This window comes from Cupressus sempervirens, chromosome 10, assembly GCF_028749045.1.
Source record: "Cupressus sempervirens isolate cs-2001-9-10 chromosome 10, ASM2874904v1, whole genome shotgun sequence".
NCBI classification, from domain to species: Eukaryota; Viridiplantae; Streptophyta; class Pinopsida; order Cupressales; family Cupressaceae; genus Cupressus; species Cupressus sempervirens.
This window is the reverse complement of record NC_143127.1, coordinates 406,844,397-406,860,087: the sequence shown is the minus strand read 5'-3', so window position 1 is coordinate 406,860,087 and position 15,691 is coordinate 406,844,397. Positions and strand designations below refer to the sequence as shown.

Here is a 15,691-nt window from a genome sequence, read left to right as displayed (position 1 = left end):
AACCTTGAGGAATTGAAACTATATATGTAATTGCTTATGTGTATTCGATGTGTATGTTCATATTGCTTCCACATTAATGGTATCTTGGTGTTGTTTAAACTTTTTAAAAAATTTAAAAAAACAGTAAACATTGTAATATAATAGGTTTATTTCTCTTCGGTTCCCAGGCGAGGCGTTACATGTTAATCCTCCCTATGAGTGTTAGGAGAGAGTGTTAATGTTTGGCAACTTATGTTGGTTAAACCTATGAGACTAGTATGTGTGTGTGTGTGTGTGTGTGTGTGTGTGTGTGTGTGTGTGTGTATTAATTGTATATATAAAATATATGAGATATTATAATTTGTTATTTTATTAATTATAATGGGTAGACATGTTTCATGAGGAGACATGTCTCTCCCTGTCTCATTCACAAGATATATGAGAGGAGATTGACGCATTTGAAAAACATATACCAAAAAGGCAATGCTATTACATATGCAGCGATCCATGATAATTAATAAGAAGTTTCATTGTAACCTACAAAAATCCCTTTTCTCTCGGAAGGTTCTAATTTTGTCCTTTTCTCTTTAGGTACATGTATATATACACAGGACATCCAAATATCCCAGGGTGGCTTATATCATGTTTTATCCCCATAAAGGCCTCTTCTAGTGTATTATTATCAAGATGAGAGTGAGGAGATCTATTTTGTATGTAGACAGTTGTTCTTGACCCTTTTGCCCAAAACAAAGTGTCAAGATTTTGGTCATACATCATTGATTTTCCTGCTTTCACAATGAATCTGATTTTCCTCTCAGCTACCCCATTTTGTTGAGGATTATAGGGTACAGTGAACTCCCTCTTAATCTCGGCATTAATACAAAATTCTATAAAGATTTCAGAAGTGAATTCTTTCCCATTATCAATTCTCAGGGTTTTAGCTTTCTTTCCAGATGAGTTTTCTGTTAGGGCCTCAAATTCTTTGAATTTCTTAAGGATCTCTTCTAAGTCTTGGCATTTCAGGAAGTAGATCCAGGTTTTTCTGGAGAAGTCATCCCAAAAATTACATAGTATAGAGACCCTCCCATAGATGGAGTTGACATAGGTCCACATAAATCTGAATGGACTTGTTCCAATACATTTTCAGTTTTGCTTAGACTATTTTGAAAAGATCCTTTAGCGTTCTTCCCTAAGCACAACCTTTACATGTTTCATTACGGATTGTGCTTAGTTTGGGAAGTCTTGTTACTAATTTCTCCATAGATGTCTCGAAAATGTATATATCTGAATCTTCTATACTAGATTTCTTTGGCGTCGTGGGTTTCATGGATGAGTGCTTGTTTTGACTCAATGCAAAGTTTGTATAAGTATCCATGTCTTACACGTATTGTTTTAGCCTTCTTACCAATAGCATTCTTTGGACATGCCAAGACTTTTCCATTCATGAAAGTGACTGTATATCCATTATCGTCTAGGGCAGATATAGATACTAGGTATCTTTTAATTCCTCGTACAAACAATACATTTTGCAGTTGGATAGTGATGCCAAGATCTAATTTGATGTTACAGGTCCCCACTCCTTTTATAGGATGTGCAGAGTCATCTCCGATGGTGAGTGTTTTATTTAACTAATCAATGAAGTCTCTCTCTTTTTTGTATTTTTTTATATACTATAAGAGTCATGTGCTTTGACTTTTTTGCTTTCGAGAAGTGATTACAAGAAAAGAGGGAGATTGAGATTCAGAGGGAGACTGACATTTCATTACACGCAACCTTGAACGAGAGGGAGCAGATAGAGGATATGATTCAGTCAACCTTTGGTGATCTCAGTCATATTGATTCAAAGGGAGTAAACCATGTTGAGATGGATTCTCCGGTGATCAATAATTTAATGTAGCAATCAAGAGGACTGTGATTGACAAATATACCTCGTGACTATAGTGGGCCTATCCCTCGTGTACATCATGAGGAAGTGACGACTTCCAAATGATATCACTTGTATTTGCAGAAGTTGTTGTAAGGTGTCGATCTTATAATAACTTGTATTATGAAATCAAACAAATTGAGTATATGGTGAATGTCTTGCATCTCAACATTCTGGAAGGTCATTACTCAAAGAGTACTTGGTGAATATCATTGATATTCTGGGAGGCCAATACTCTTGATATCAAATGTGATGTCAAACTTTATTTTGAGTACTTGGTGAATATCATTGATATTTTGAGAGGCCAATACTCTTGATACAAGATAGGATATCAAACCTTATTTTGAGTATGATGAATATCATTGATATTCTAGGAGACCAATACTCTTGATATCAGATGTGATATCAAACCTTTTTGAGTACTTGGTGAATATCGTGTGTTGATATTCTGGAAGACCAATACACACAATATCAAATGAGATATCAAATGGTGGAAACCTTCTGAAATATCAAATGAGATATCCTTAAAATTGTTACGTTAAAGTAATATTTATTCTTATGTGTTTATCCTTCTAAGCTAAGAGGGAGTGTTGATGTTTGATAGCTTTAGTCGGATAAATCTATTACATATGAGATATAATATGTGTGTCCTTTATAATTGAGATATAAGGTTATTGTTATATGAGAAAAATTTATATGTGTGTGTGTGTGTGTAATTAAATTTGTTATCATATTGATTATCTGATTAACGAATAGACATGTCCCTATATGTCTATTCATGGCCTATTCTCTATATAAATTTAGGAGGATGTTGCATTTGGAAAACACATACCAATCCGGCAATGGTTAGTACATTTGCAGCAGATCCTCCATGAAAATCAACAATAGAACAATGAAAATGGTACTTACAAGAATATAATACATGACACATTTTTATTCAATAAAATAAGCACTTGTTATATGATTTGTAAAGTAACAAATAATATCCAGCACCAAACTACTGAAAAAAAATTGATTAAAGGTCAATTTCTACTATTTCGCCACTCAAATAGTTTGCTGAATCATAATAGGCCAAGTGTTGTCAATTCAATTCTTACCGAATGATCTTGGGCACCTGAAGCCAAAAGTATTTTTCCAGAAACAGCAATACTGTCAAGACAAAGAACTATGCCTGTATGCCCTTGCAATTCGTAGGTGCATGCCATGGAGGCCAAGTCATACACATGCAGCTGCAGATTCAATTGTCGCAAAGAGATTTAATATTAGGCAGATGGTTATTTAGTGCAAAAACATAAAATATTTAATATTGTCGCCATCTGCATTGCAACAACTTACATTAGAAGTTATGAACGATTACAAAAGCATAGCAAACACCAACAAGTTATGTAAGTTTATGTTTAAGCTACTCAAGAATTTAGAAGCCGAACAATTTAAATCACAGTTTCACGACTTCTAAGCTTTCAATATAATTATCTTGACTAGAACTTCTGGATGACCCTCAACATATAACAGTATCAAACAAATCTACAAAACATCTTGCAAAAATCATTCTAGTTTGCATTGCTAAAGCAAAAAATTATATAGCTCATTTTTTAAAAAGAACTGTACCTGCTCTGAATTTGTTGCCACTGCAAGGAGGTTCTCCTCTTCTCCAACAAACTTCAAGTCCACCACTTCCTCATTGTAACCTATAAGTTGTTTGCTGAGCATCAAATCGCATTCATCTTCATTACTCTCCACCAGATCATAGAACAGAAAACGCTGATCAGCAGTGACACATAAAACTCCTTGAGCCAAGGGTCGGAGGACAGCAGATATAAAACCTCCCTTTAAATCATCTTCATTAGAACTAATAATTGCATCTGAAGACTTCTGCTCATATAGGCATATGGCACTGTGAAAATTGATAAGATCGTTGAGATAATTTACAATCATGTAACAACATATGCAATATGTCTAAAAGAAATTGCAATTTTGTGGGAGCAAATGGTAATAAAAATATTAAGAATTGCCACACACATTTTCAGTAACATCATAATGATATTACAATGAGAAACTAAAATGATTCAATTTAACTAGACAACTTACCCTTCAGAAAACCATATGCGAATAATGCCACGTTCCCCAACAGTCAGAAAGTGCACTGGATATACTTCACTATTCTTTTCCTTTTTACGTGATAATTGATTTTGGCTCAGGCCAGACACCAGCTTCGATACACTTGGAATTGCACACACGGTTTCTAATGGTTCATATGTCAGAATTGTCTCCTTGAATTGATAATCGTGCAGGTCCCATATATTAACTACCTAAAATTCAATGCCATATTCCATTCTAGTTAACCATTAAATTACAAAATACTACAATATTTCTCAGAAAAAAAAAATCCAAAGGCTCAGATAATCTAGACATGAACAAAATCAAGATGGATTGTATGATTACATAGGAACAGATTGAAATCTCAGTTAGTTCGTGTTTACTATTTACTCTTTTTACAAACATTTCAATATACATCCAATAAGCACAATCTATCAAACACTCTAAATTTTGTATGAAAGAATAACTTATGCCGCTTCATAGTGAATACAACAACAGTAATGATTTTCTGATTACAACTTTAAATGCTGCATTTGCTTATTTCAATCCATTAAATTAAGAATTCAATGATTTCAAAGGTACAAGATTCCATTTGCCAAAATTTCTTATCAAATTTACACTCAATTACAAGAACAAATGTCAATAATTAATCAACTCTTTAGTTATGCCCCTGCCATAAGAACATTTTCATGATCCTCCCTTAAGTAATAAAAAAATAAAAGAAATAACCAAAATCAAAACATATTCAAAGATCCCTTCTTAAATCAAACAAAGTATCTCTTCACATGATCAGCGATCTAAGGATAGTTATCTTTAAATGAATCATAAAAAGCAGGAATTCCAAGAAGACACAATTTGATGACGAGGCAGCAATTAGTTTAATAGAGAGAACATTCATAGTACTTCTCATCCTCTCTTGAGGCTATATAAGGCAGATCCTCACTTGGAGAAAGGCATAGATCAAGATCTGAATTCTGAGATCTAAATTGAATTCAGAAAAGGAGGCCATTTGTATTTATCAAAGTGATTTGTTGAATTTATAGTTTATTATGAAATCCCCTATGGTTATTATGAAATCCCTTATAGTTTATTATGAAATCCCCTATGGTTATTATGAAATCCCTTATGGATCCTTAATTTATATATTATTAATTTGTCAATTCATCAAAAACATTAGTAGTTATTCAGTTAATTCTCCTATAAGCAATCATATCTGGATAAGTGAGGAAATGTGGTAGGGAGGTGCAGTAGTACCAGTTTTCCCCAAATTAGTAGCCCATCCCGAGCTTGGTTAGCTAGTGGGCCAAGGGATCGAATTGATTAGGTTGGTTGTTCCATGCTCTTGAGTTTAGTTGTGAGGAACCAATGCATCCTTCAATTAAGTAGCCCACCCCAAGTTGGGAAGCTTGTGAGCCAAGAGGTCAAATTGACTCGGTTGGTCATTCACACTCTTGGACTTAATTGTGAGGAACAGTCTATGGGCACCCTACCAGGCCTTCCCATTAAATTCCTAATATGGTTGGCTGTTGTAAATATGCCAAGAATTGGATTCAATGCATATAGGATATTATGTTTTTCAATAGGAATTATTTATATATGATCATAGATCCTTGGTATTAATGTTTTGCTATTAAGTGATTACAATTTTCTTAAATTGAATAGAATACTATTTGGAAATAAATTACATAGTGGGAATTGTTATTTTGAGCAAAATCAGGTATATTGTCATTTCTGATGTCACTGAATTTCATTTCCATGTTCTGAGTTTATCACACCTTACCTCATCAACACAAATCTTCACAATTAAGGATTAACCAATTTGACTTGTGTGGTTTCTTCACAAGTTCGCTTTGTGGATTTGCTGCTCTGCTCCAACTCATAGCTTAATGCACAAAGAAGCATGTTATTGGCATTATGTATTTCACATTAGATTCTTAAGTTCTATTCTTTTTTATTCTTGATTGTACTGAGTGCTCTATTAGCTGCATCTTTGTATTTTTTTTTTATGATGCTGCTTGTTCTTCTTATATTGTTTTAGGCCACTTAGTTTCCTTTATTCCAAAATATATAAATATTTATGATTGTCAAATAATACAAAAAAAATAGATTTTCTTTGTTAAATGCTTATAAATTAACTATGTACCCCGGGGACGCGTCCCTGACCAAAAAACCCATGTTTTCGAGACAGGGACATCCCGGGTGTAAAGAAACTTGGATCTGTTCTAGAGAAAAACTAAGTTCGGTAGTATTAGTAACCTATGAATAATATCCTATCCTTGAATGCAAGATGAAGTATGATGAGAATTTCTGATCTCAGAATTCCAGTATGCAGAGACTGTCCATAATAATCTGATGACTGTAGGTATCTACAATGCCACAGTTATTAATTCATTGATAAGGAAAGTCACCCGATATCATCATATGTATCTTCTAGGAGAGTCACAATATCATGGGAGGGTGTCACTTTCCCGTGGCAGTGCCACAGGAGTCTCAACCTCTCATGAGATCGTGACTTTCCATAACCAATACATATGCTAATAAAACACTTATTTGCCTTTACCGATCCATGTTAGAATATAATAATATTTAATATGGTTTGACTTATAATGACATTTAATAATATGAATATATATATATATATATATATATATATATATATATTTGAATATGTTATTATATTAATATCACAATTATATATATGTTCATAACCATAGTAAATACAAATGCTTCAATCTGAATGAAGCTATATTCTTAACACTCCCTCTTAGTGAAAAGAGGATTGAATACATCCAAGGCACTTGTATCAATTTGAGAAAATGAATTTCATTCATTTTCATTGTTTATGAGACAACCGTTATCACTAATCCTGGTGATAACATAGTACCAAGATATTCAACATAATTCGAAATTTCAACCCGAATGTAGGCAATCTAGATACATCTGTCATCATGTGTTTGAACCAATTTATAGACACACGACAACAAGTCAACCTATTGATAAGATCGTCATCTTACAATAGTGACCTTAACCACAAGAAGGATCATCATCTTTCTTGCCACAACACATCCACAATATTGCAATATTGATTTATTATATATTCAATAAAAGTTTACATAATATTAGATTATAGTTTAGATAAACCAAGTTTAATCCTGAAATACTCAAATTTCAACTTAGCAAGAGGTTTGGTGAAGATATCAGCCTTTTGTTCTTTAGTACTGATGTACCTTAGCTTGCTAACATTTATTTCCACCATATCCCTTATATAATGGTAAGGAATTTCTATATGTTTGTACTTGTTATGAAATACTGGGTTAATTGATAATTTAATACAACTTTGATTGTCACAGTGAATTGTAGTGGATTCCAATGGTTCTTCCAATAGTCCATACAAAAGTTTCATTAACCATACTGCTTCACGTGCTCCTGTGGAAGCTGTCATATATTCTGCTTCCGTAGAGCTCTAAGCAACTGCTGACTGTTTTCTAGTAAACCAAGATATCATAGCTGACCCAATGCTAAAGCAGCATCCAGTAGTACTCTTGCGATCAATAGAATTCCCTACCCAGTCTGAGTCAATATACCCTTGAAGTTGTAGTTTAAAATTTTCATACTTCAGCCCTAGTCCAATTGTTGCTCGGAGATACCTTAGAATATGCTTTGTTGCCATAAGATGAATCTTCTTGGGTTCACACATGAAGTGACTTAACACATTTGTTGCAAAGTAGATATCTGGTTGAGTGTTCACCAAGTACATAAGAGATCCAACAATTTGCCGATAGTGAGTAGGATCAATTAGTTCTGAATCTATTGCTTCAATTTTAAGTTTATGAAGATAAGTTTCCATTAGAGTAGATAAGGGTTTACAGTCCATCATTCCAAATCTGGTCAATATATATGTAATGTACTTTTCTTGATTTAGGAAGATGTAATTTTCCTTTTGTTGTACTTCTAGGCCCATAAAATAACGTAGAAGACCTAGATCCTTCATTTCAAATTCTGTTATAAGATCATGTTTGCATTTGTCTATAAGATGATCTGCACCTGTTATCAATAAATCATCAACATAAAGTACAAATATCAACATGTCATCATTAGATATTTTGAAATATATATTCAGATTAGCTTCATTTTTTGAATATCCCAATTTGAGAAGATAGTTGTCTATCTGCTCATCCCAAGCCCTGGAAGCTTGTTTCAACACGTGGAGTGCTTTCTTTAGTTTACATACGTATAGTTTCTGGTCATGTGTCATGAATCCTTCAGGTTGTTCTATGTAAACTTCTTCTTCAATAAGGCTGTCTTCACATCCATTTGATGTATTTTCCAACCTTTGGATGCAGCAATGGCAATTATCATCCATACTGAAGTGTATTGTGCAACAGGGGCAAATGTTTCTTCATAATCAATTCCGGCCTTTTGAGGAAAACCCCTTACAACAAATCTTACTTTATGTTTTTCAATACTTTCATCTGGAGCATACTTGATCTTAAACAACCATTTAGAAGATACTGCAGATTTGTCTTTAGGTCTAGGAACAATATCCCAGACATCATTCTTTAGAATGGATTGATACTCCTCTACCATTGCATCTTTCCATGCTTGACTTTTTAAGGCCTCTTGACCATTAGTTGGTTTTGTTTTAGTGAGTTTGTTACTAAGGCAACATAGCATTTTTTATTTCTAGTTTTCTTATTTTTACTAGAAACTTCATCTGGTTCCACATTGTTCTCTTCAATCATTTTCCTTGCCCATAGTAGTCTTTTCTTGTGGTTTAAAACTTCATCATTTTTTAGTGTTGGAAGGAAGTGTGTCTCTGTCTTAGGGAAGATTCTCCCTTAGATTTCGAGATGAATTAATAACCGTCACAATCTAGATACCTACAGTCATCAAATTATTATGGACAGTCTCTGCATACTGGAATTTTGAGATAAGAAATTGTCATCATACTCCATCTTGCATTCAAGGAAAGGATATTGTTCAAAGGTTACTAATACTACTAAACTTAGTTTTTCTCTAAAACAGATCCAAGTTTCTTTACATGGTATCAAAGCCTAACTAGAGAAAAATTCTAAAGACAAACTTACATTATTCCTTCCTTATACAAGGCTAATTTTTGCTTCATTCAAAATGGTGAACGGAATTAAAGTAGAAGACAAATTGGAAGGGACGAGTATGGGACGTCCCCCAATCATCCCCAAATTTTGCAAATCACCAGGGGATGTCTTTGAAGCTCGAGGACACCTAGGAAAGAAAAGGGGGACAACCTGCCTGTCCCTAGAACAAAAAGGGGACGCCTAGAGATCCCCCAACTGTACCAGGGACAGTCGGTCGTCCCCAATTATTTGCATACAATAAACTAAAAAAAATGAACATTAAAATATAATTTTAAGGCTACCAACTTGGTTGCCCGAGTGGGCCCCACCCCTCCAAATGCCCTAAAAGGTTTAAAGAGACCACATTTTAGTTGTTTTGTCATTTGTTTGGTTTTCATTTTGTGTTGCAGCTGGCTGGAGTTTTCATTTTGCAAGAAGGTGTGATATTTTTGTTTCCAAGAGCTTGACCAAGGGTTTGAGCTTCCATTTTGTGCACCAAATATGCAACTCCTTATGTTTCCATTTTTCATTTTTTAAATAAATTTGCAGCTTAAAAAGTCTGAATTTTTTTTTTTCATTACATATTTAAATCTCAAAACAAAGCACAATGAGCAGCAGTGGGAGTACTAGTAGTGGTGGTGATGAGGACGAAAATGTGGTTGGGGCTGATGTTGCTAGTAGTGGGACTAGGAAAAGAGCTGATCCTAAATCTAATTTGTTTAAATGCCCTTCTACCATTATGAAAAATTTTACAAAGGGTCCTTTCAATAGGAAAAGACCTCTTCTCCAATATGTCACACCTAGGTCACAAGATAAAAAGAATTCAGGAAGGACTAGGGTGTGGGATTGTCATGTTTGTCTTAATGATTTTAGGAGCAGCTATACAAGGGTGAATTCACACTTTTAAGGTGTTACATATCATGGAATCAAAGCTTGTTCTAACTTGATTGATACACAAAGATTAGAATGCCAAAGATTGCACTTAGGGGCTGAAATGGAGGGACAAAATTTGATAGTGACATCACCATCTATTCCCTCACAATCATCTAGGCACGTCATCCACCATTGACACTCGTGGCAGCCCTATTGAGTCTAGAGGGAATAGAAAGATGAGTAGTGGTGAGAAGGGCTCAGTGGAAAGTATGTTTAATGCACAGGCAAAGGAAAAGTGTAAGGCATCCATTGCTAGATTCTTTGTTGCTAATGGTATCCCATATTATGCAACTCATTCCACTTATTTTAAACAAATGGTGAAAGATATATTGAACATGAACCCTTCATTTGTACCCCCTAGTGAGCATAAGCTACGAACCACCATCCTAGATGAAGAGTACTGAAAGGTTGCATTGTTATTTGAAGATGTGAAACGCACCTGGGTTAGGATGGGTTGCTCTATTGTGATGGATGAGTGGACCGATGTTAGACATTGACCACTCATCAATATCATCGTCACATCCCCCGCTGGATCTTATTTTTTGAAAGTCATAGATTGCTCGAGAAAGAAGGATGCAGAATTCTAGTTCACCATTTTGAGAGATGTCATAGAGGAGGTTGGGTCGTCTAGTGTTGTACAAGTTATCACAAATTCTGCACCTATGTGCAAATCAGCCGATATGATGATAGAGGATGCTTATAGGCACATCTTTTGGACCCCTTGTTGTGTTCATTCCTTGAACAATGCATTGAAGGACATAGAAAAGATTAAATGGGTGAAACAGACAGTGTTAGAAGCTAGATAAGTGCAAATGTTTATTTGCAACCACCACACTTCACTTGCTCTATTCAGGTCCTTCTCTAAGAAGGAATTCCTCAAACCAATCGAGACAAGTATGTCAGTTTTAATTATAGTTTACTTTTAGTTTGTTTTAAACTTTTAAGTTATTTAAAAAATTTATTTATAAGCATTACAAACTTACATGTGATGTTTTTAATCGTTAATTTTAACTTTATTAATATTTTAATTTATAATTGTTGCTATAGTTATTGCACATATTTCATCTTGATGGAGAGGATGATTGAGGTGCATGAGGCCCTTCAATTGATGGTGGTGAATCCAGAGTGGGGACGATGGTCTAATTCTAAATCCTCTGAAGAAAAAGAAGTGAAACAAAGGATCCTTGATGGGAGTCGGCAGTCCACAATGAGGTAAGTTGCTGATTTTTTAATTTAATGTTAGTCTTTTGCTTGCTGATTTTCCTACTAATAGTCTTAAAATTCTTAAATTTCTAATTCTGATTTCAAATTCTTTTTGCATCTTGCAGATATATTTGCTCTATCATAGCACCCATTGTAGATGTCATTAGATATGTTGATACTGATGGTCCTAGTTTGGGAGAGATCTATAAGACTATTGACTGCATGTTGGGGAAGATGAAGAGAATTGTTGCAACAAAGGATCCTACATTAGGGTTTTATGAAAAGCATATTAGGCCTATTGTGATGCGGAGGTGGAACATGATGAATAACCTGCTTCATATGGCAGCCTTTGCTTTAAGTCCCAAATGGTATACACGGTTGGGTGGAAGGGGCCTCCCATGTGATGATCCCAAGGTATTGGATGGCTTCACAAAAGCAATTGATAAGATGTATTCAACTCAAGATGTCTCTACTCTTTGTGCACAATTCCTTGACTTCACCAACCTTCCTAGCCCAAACTTATACAAGCCACAAGCAAGGTTGGATAGAGTTGTTTTGGCACGGAGAGATCCTATTGGATGGTGGACCTAGCATGGGAGAGATACACCTAAGTTAAAAATACTTGCCACTCGCCTCCTTGCACAGGTTGCTAGTTCCTCAACTGTAAAGAGGAATTGGTCCACATATGCATTTATCCACTCTATCAAGAAGAACAAACTTACCTCTAAAAGAGCGGAGAAGCTAGTGACAGCGCATCATGCTCTTCCACTTGCAGATCGTCAAACTCCAGAGTATAGGTAGACACCAACTTTGCGGTGGGATGTTGAACCTGAGGATGTGGCCCAGATAGATGAGGATGAGACAACACTAGGATTAGTTGGGGTTTCATTAGATGAGCCTACGCTTCCTGTAGAGGATGATAGTGAGGAGGACTCTGATTTTGATGCCATGGCGGTAGAGGCAGAATAGGAGCAGCAGTCTGCTACATTTCTCTATTTTATTTTATTTTGTTCAACTTGAACATGATTATGATACATTGATACTTATTACTTTATGGCAGCCCTCTAGCCTTTGGGCCTATAGCTTTGGGTATATTTAGATTTAGATTTTCAGATTTATCATGTTTATCATTATGATATTGTTCACTACTAAACTTATATTTAAATATTTGTGTTCAAATATTGATATGCATTTTGACAATTGAGTACTGAAATCGGTTATTATTTCCTAGATGGCAATTCAAATGTTGTATGTTATGGTTCTATAATGTTTAAATGACATAATTTGTGCTTAGTTTCATATGAATGACATGTATATTTGCATTTTTCAATGTATAGTTTAAAATTTCCATCTATATATATATGGCAGCCCTCTAACCTTTGGGCCTATAGCTTTGAGCATATTCAGATTTTGATTTTCAGATTTATCATGTTTATCATTATAATATTGTTCACTACCAAACTTATATTTTAATATTTGTGTTGACATATTAATATGCATTTTGACAATTGAGTACTGAAATCGGTTATTATTTCCTAGATGATAATTCAAATGTTGTATGTTATGGTTCGATAATGATTAAATATCATGCTTTGTGCTTAGTTTCATATGACTGACATGTATATTTGCAAATTTCAATGTATATTTTAAAATTTCCCTATATATATATAGCCGTCCCCCCCGTCCCCAAAATCGCCAAAAAAATTACCGTCCCTGATGCAAGAGCATCTTGCATGGGAAAATTATTTATTAAAAAAAAAAAAAAAATCTGGAGGAGAGAGAAAGTGACGAAAATTAAAGGAAATAAATAAATAAAAAGGGAAAAAGGAGAAAAAGAAAAAAAGGAGGAATTTCTATTTTCGAGGTGCATAGGTGGCATAAATAGAAAAATAAGAAAAATAGTTGTCATTACATTAATCGAGGTGTGTAGGTGGCATCCTAGAAGCTTGTGGAAAGTTTCTTAAATCTTGCATTTAATATTTGTTGTGATCCATAAAGGAAATGTAATTTTCTAATTGGGCCATATGGTAGTGCTTAGTTGTAATTCTAGAAGGTTGTGGATATTGTAGAAGGTTGTGGATATTGTGTAGGTGGAATTCTAGAAAGTTGTAGATAAGTTATGCATTGGGTGGTAAGTGCCTATTTAAGCAAGGCATATGAGCATTTCAAATCAAGCTCGAAAAGTAGAAGCTTTGGAAGGTGAAAGCTTCAAAGTGTGAAAGCTGGAAGGTGAAGGCTTCAAGGTGTGAAAGAGACGGAGGAAGTGAAGAGTGAGTTTTCCTGAGTCTGTGGACAGAGCGCCAAATGTGAGGCAGTTTACAGCAAGATTGTGATGAAGTTGCGAGTGTGTAGACAGAGCGTTGAATGTGAGGCAGTTTACACTTGGATCTTGGATAAAGTTGAAGAAGAGCTAGTGGTTGCGGTTTAGAAACAAGGAGGTTGCTTGGTGGCTTGCGAGCACAAGTTGAGATCTCAGAGGTTTCTACTAGAGTGTGGATCTAGACTAGCTTGGGTTGGATTGGATCTTGAGGGATCTTGGAGAAATGTTATTGTAAGTAATATTGGACTTTCAAGTATAATAAAATTGTTTGAAGCATTTTGTCATCTCTTGTCTTCATATCGTGGCATTTTTGGTTATGAGTTGGTAGGGTGGTGTAGCCCTTCATCAAGTGGTATCAAAGCAGGAGTTCCTGAGTCTACAAGCAAATCGCCGAAGTGTGAGGCAGTTTGTACCAGGACCTTGGTTGGGAAAAGTTTATCAGAGCGGGAGTTCCTGAGCGTGTAGACAGATCGCCGAAGCTAAAGCAGTTTGCACCAGGACCTTGGGAGGACATGCAAATTGATCAATGGATGCGGAGATGGAAGACTGAATTTGTTGAGGGATGATTGTAGAGAGCTTGTGGATTGCAGATCCGTTGTCCTAGACTTGTGATGTGGTTCCTGATTGTTCGTGTGAGGTGGCAAGTTGCAATCTGACTTGCAAACAATTTGAGGTTGTCACAAGGAGGGTGGGAAGGATTTGTTGTAGAGGGTTTACGAAGATCTTGGGAGACGGCTCCAAGAGGATTGGACCCTAAAATGATTGCGAAAATCCATGATATAGTAGAAAGAAATTTTTCTAAGATGTTTGCTCGGTTGGATGCTAGATTGGCTGATCAACCTAAGAAGGTCAAGGTGGCAGAGGTTGGTTTTGCTGATCAGTTTGTGGAGCCTGATGCAGAACCTGCAGAGCAACTAGAGGTTATTGCTGAAGATATTCATAACCTTGTTGATGTTGGGACAGAGGTTGGTTTTCATGATCAATTGGTTGAGTCTGACATGGAGACTGCAGAGCATTTGGTTGTGGATGATCTAGTTGATGTTGGTGATGACTTGTATGTTGCAAAGCACTTGGTCGTGGATGATCCGGTTGCTGTTGGAGGTGAATTATGTATTGCAGAGCATCTTGTTGTGAGCAATGAGATTGTTGGTTTGGCATATATTGATGGAGATCTACATGTTGGTGCTGATGTGGAGTTTGTTGTTGCTGATGCGTGGTTTGTTTCTATTGGTGTGGATTCACTAGTTGCTGATGTGAGTGAGGTTTTTTTGATGAAGCATTATGTGCAATTTATTCCTAGGGGTGAGCATGCTAATTGGATGGTTGAGATTCTGGTGTTTGATAGAGTAATGCAGATGTGGAAGATTTGCATGGTGGTTTTGTTGTCCCTATTGAGGTGGAAACCTTTGATGAAGATGAAGATGGTTGTAGGCCTTTCTTTTGGCGTCAAAGTGTGGGACACACTTTTCTAGCTACCTGGGGAGTCTAATGCAGAAGCATCTTGCATGGGAAAAAAAAAAAAAAAAAAAAAAATTAATTAAAAAAAAAACTGAAGGAGAGAGAAAGTGACGAAAATTAGAGGAAATAAATAAATTTAAAAAAAGGGAAAAAGGAGAAAAAGAAAAAAAGGAGGAATTTCTATTTTCGAGGTGCATAGGTGGCATAAATTAAAAAAAAAGAAAAATAGTTGTCATTACATTAATCGAGGTGTGTAGGTGGCATCTTAGAAGCTTGTGGAAAGTTTTTTAAATCTTGCATTTAATATTTGTTGTGATCCATAAAAGAAATGTAATTTTCTAATTGGCCCACATGGTGATGCTTAGTTGTAATTCTAGAGGGTTGTGGATATTGTAGAAGGTTGTGGATATTGTGTAGGTGGAATTCTAGAAGGTTGTGGATAAGTTATGCATTGGGTGGTAAGTGCCTATTTAAGCAAGGCATATGAGCATTTCAAATCAAGCTCGAGAAGTAGAAACTTTGGAAGGTGAAAGCTTCAAAGTGTGAAAGCTGGAAGGTGAAGGCTTCAAGGTGTGAAAAAGGAGGAAGTGAAGAGTGAGTTTTCCTGAGTCTGTGGACAGAGTGCCCCATGTGAGGCAGTTTACACTTGGATCTTGGATAAAGTTGGAGAAGAGCTAGTGG

General features: G+C 35.5%; 1 protein-coding gene across 1 annotated transcript in view; it reads right to left on the bottom strand.

The window, feature by feature from the left end:
- Nucleotides 1-15,691, bottom strand: part of TOZ (Transducin family protein / WD-40 repeat family protein) — a 63,284-nt gene that overhangs the window by 43,125 nt on the left and 4,468 nt on the right. Inside the window, exons 4-6 of the mRNA XM_089803087.1 lie at nt 3,992-4,212; nt 3,512-3,797; nt 3,001-3,132 (exon numbers count right to left, since the gene is read on the bottom strand). Of these exons, the coding sequence (XP_089659213.1) occupies nt 3,001-3,132; nt 3,512-3,797; nt 3,992-4,212 (639 nt within the window). The remainder of the gene's footprint in view (nt 1-3,000; nt 3,133-3,511; nt 3,798-3,991; nt 4,213-15,691) is intronic.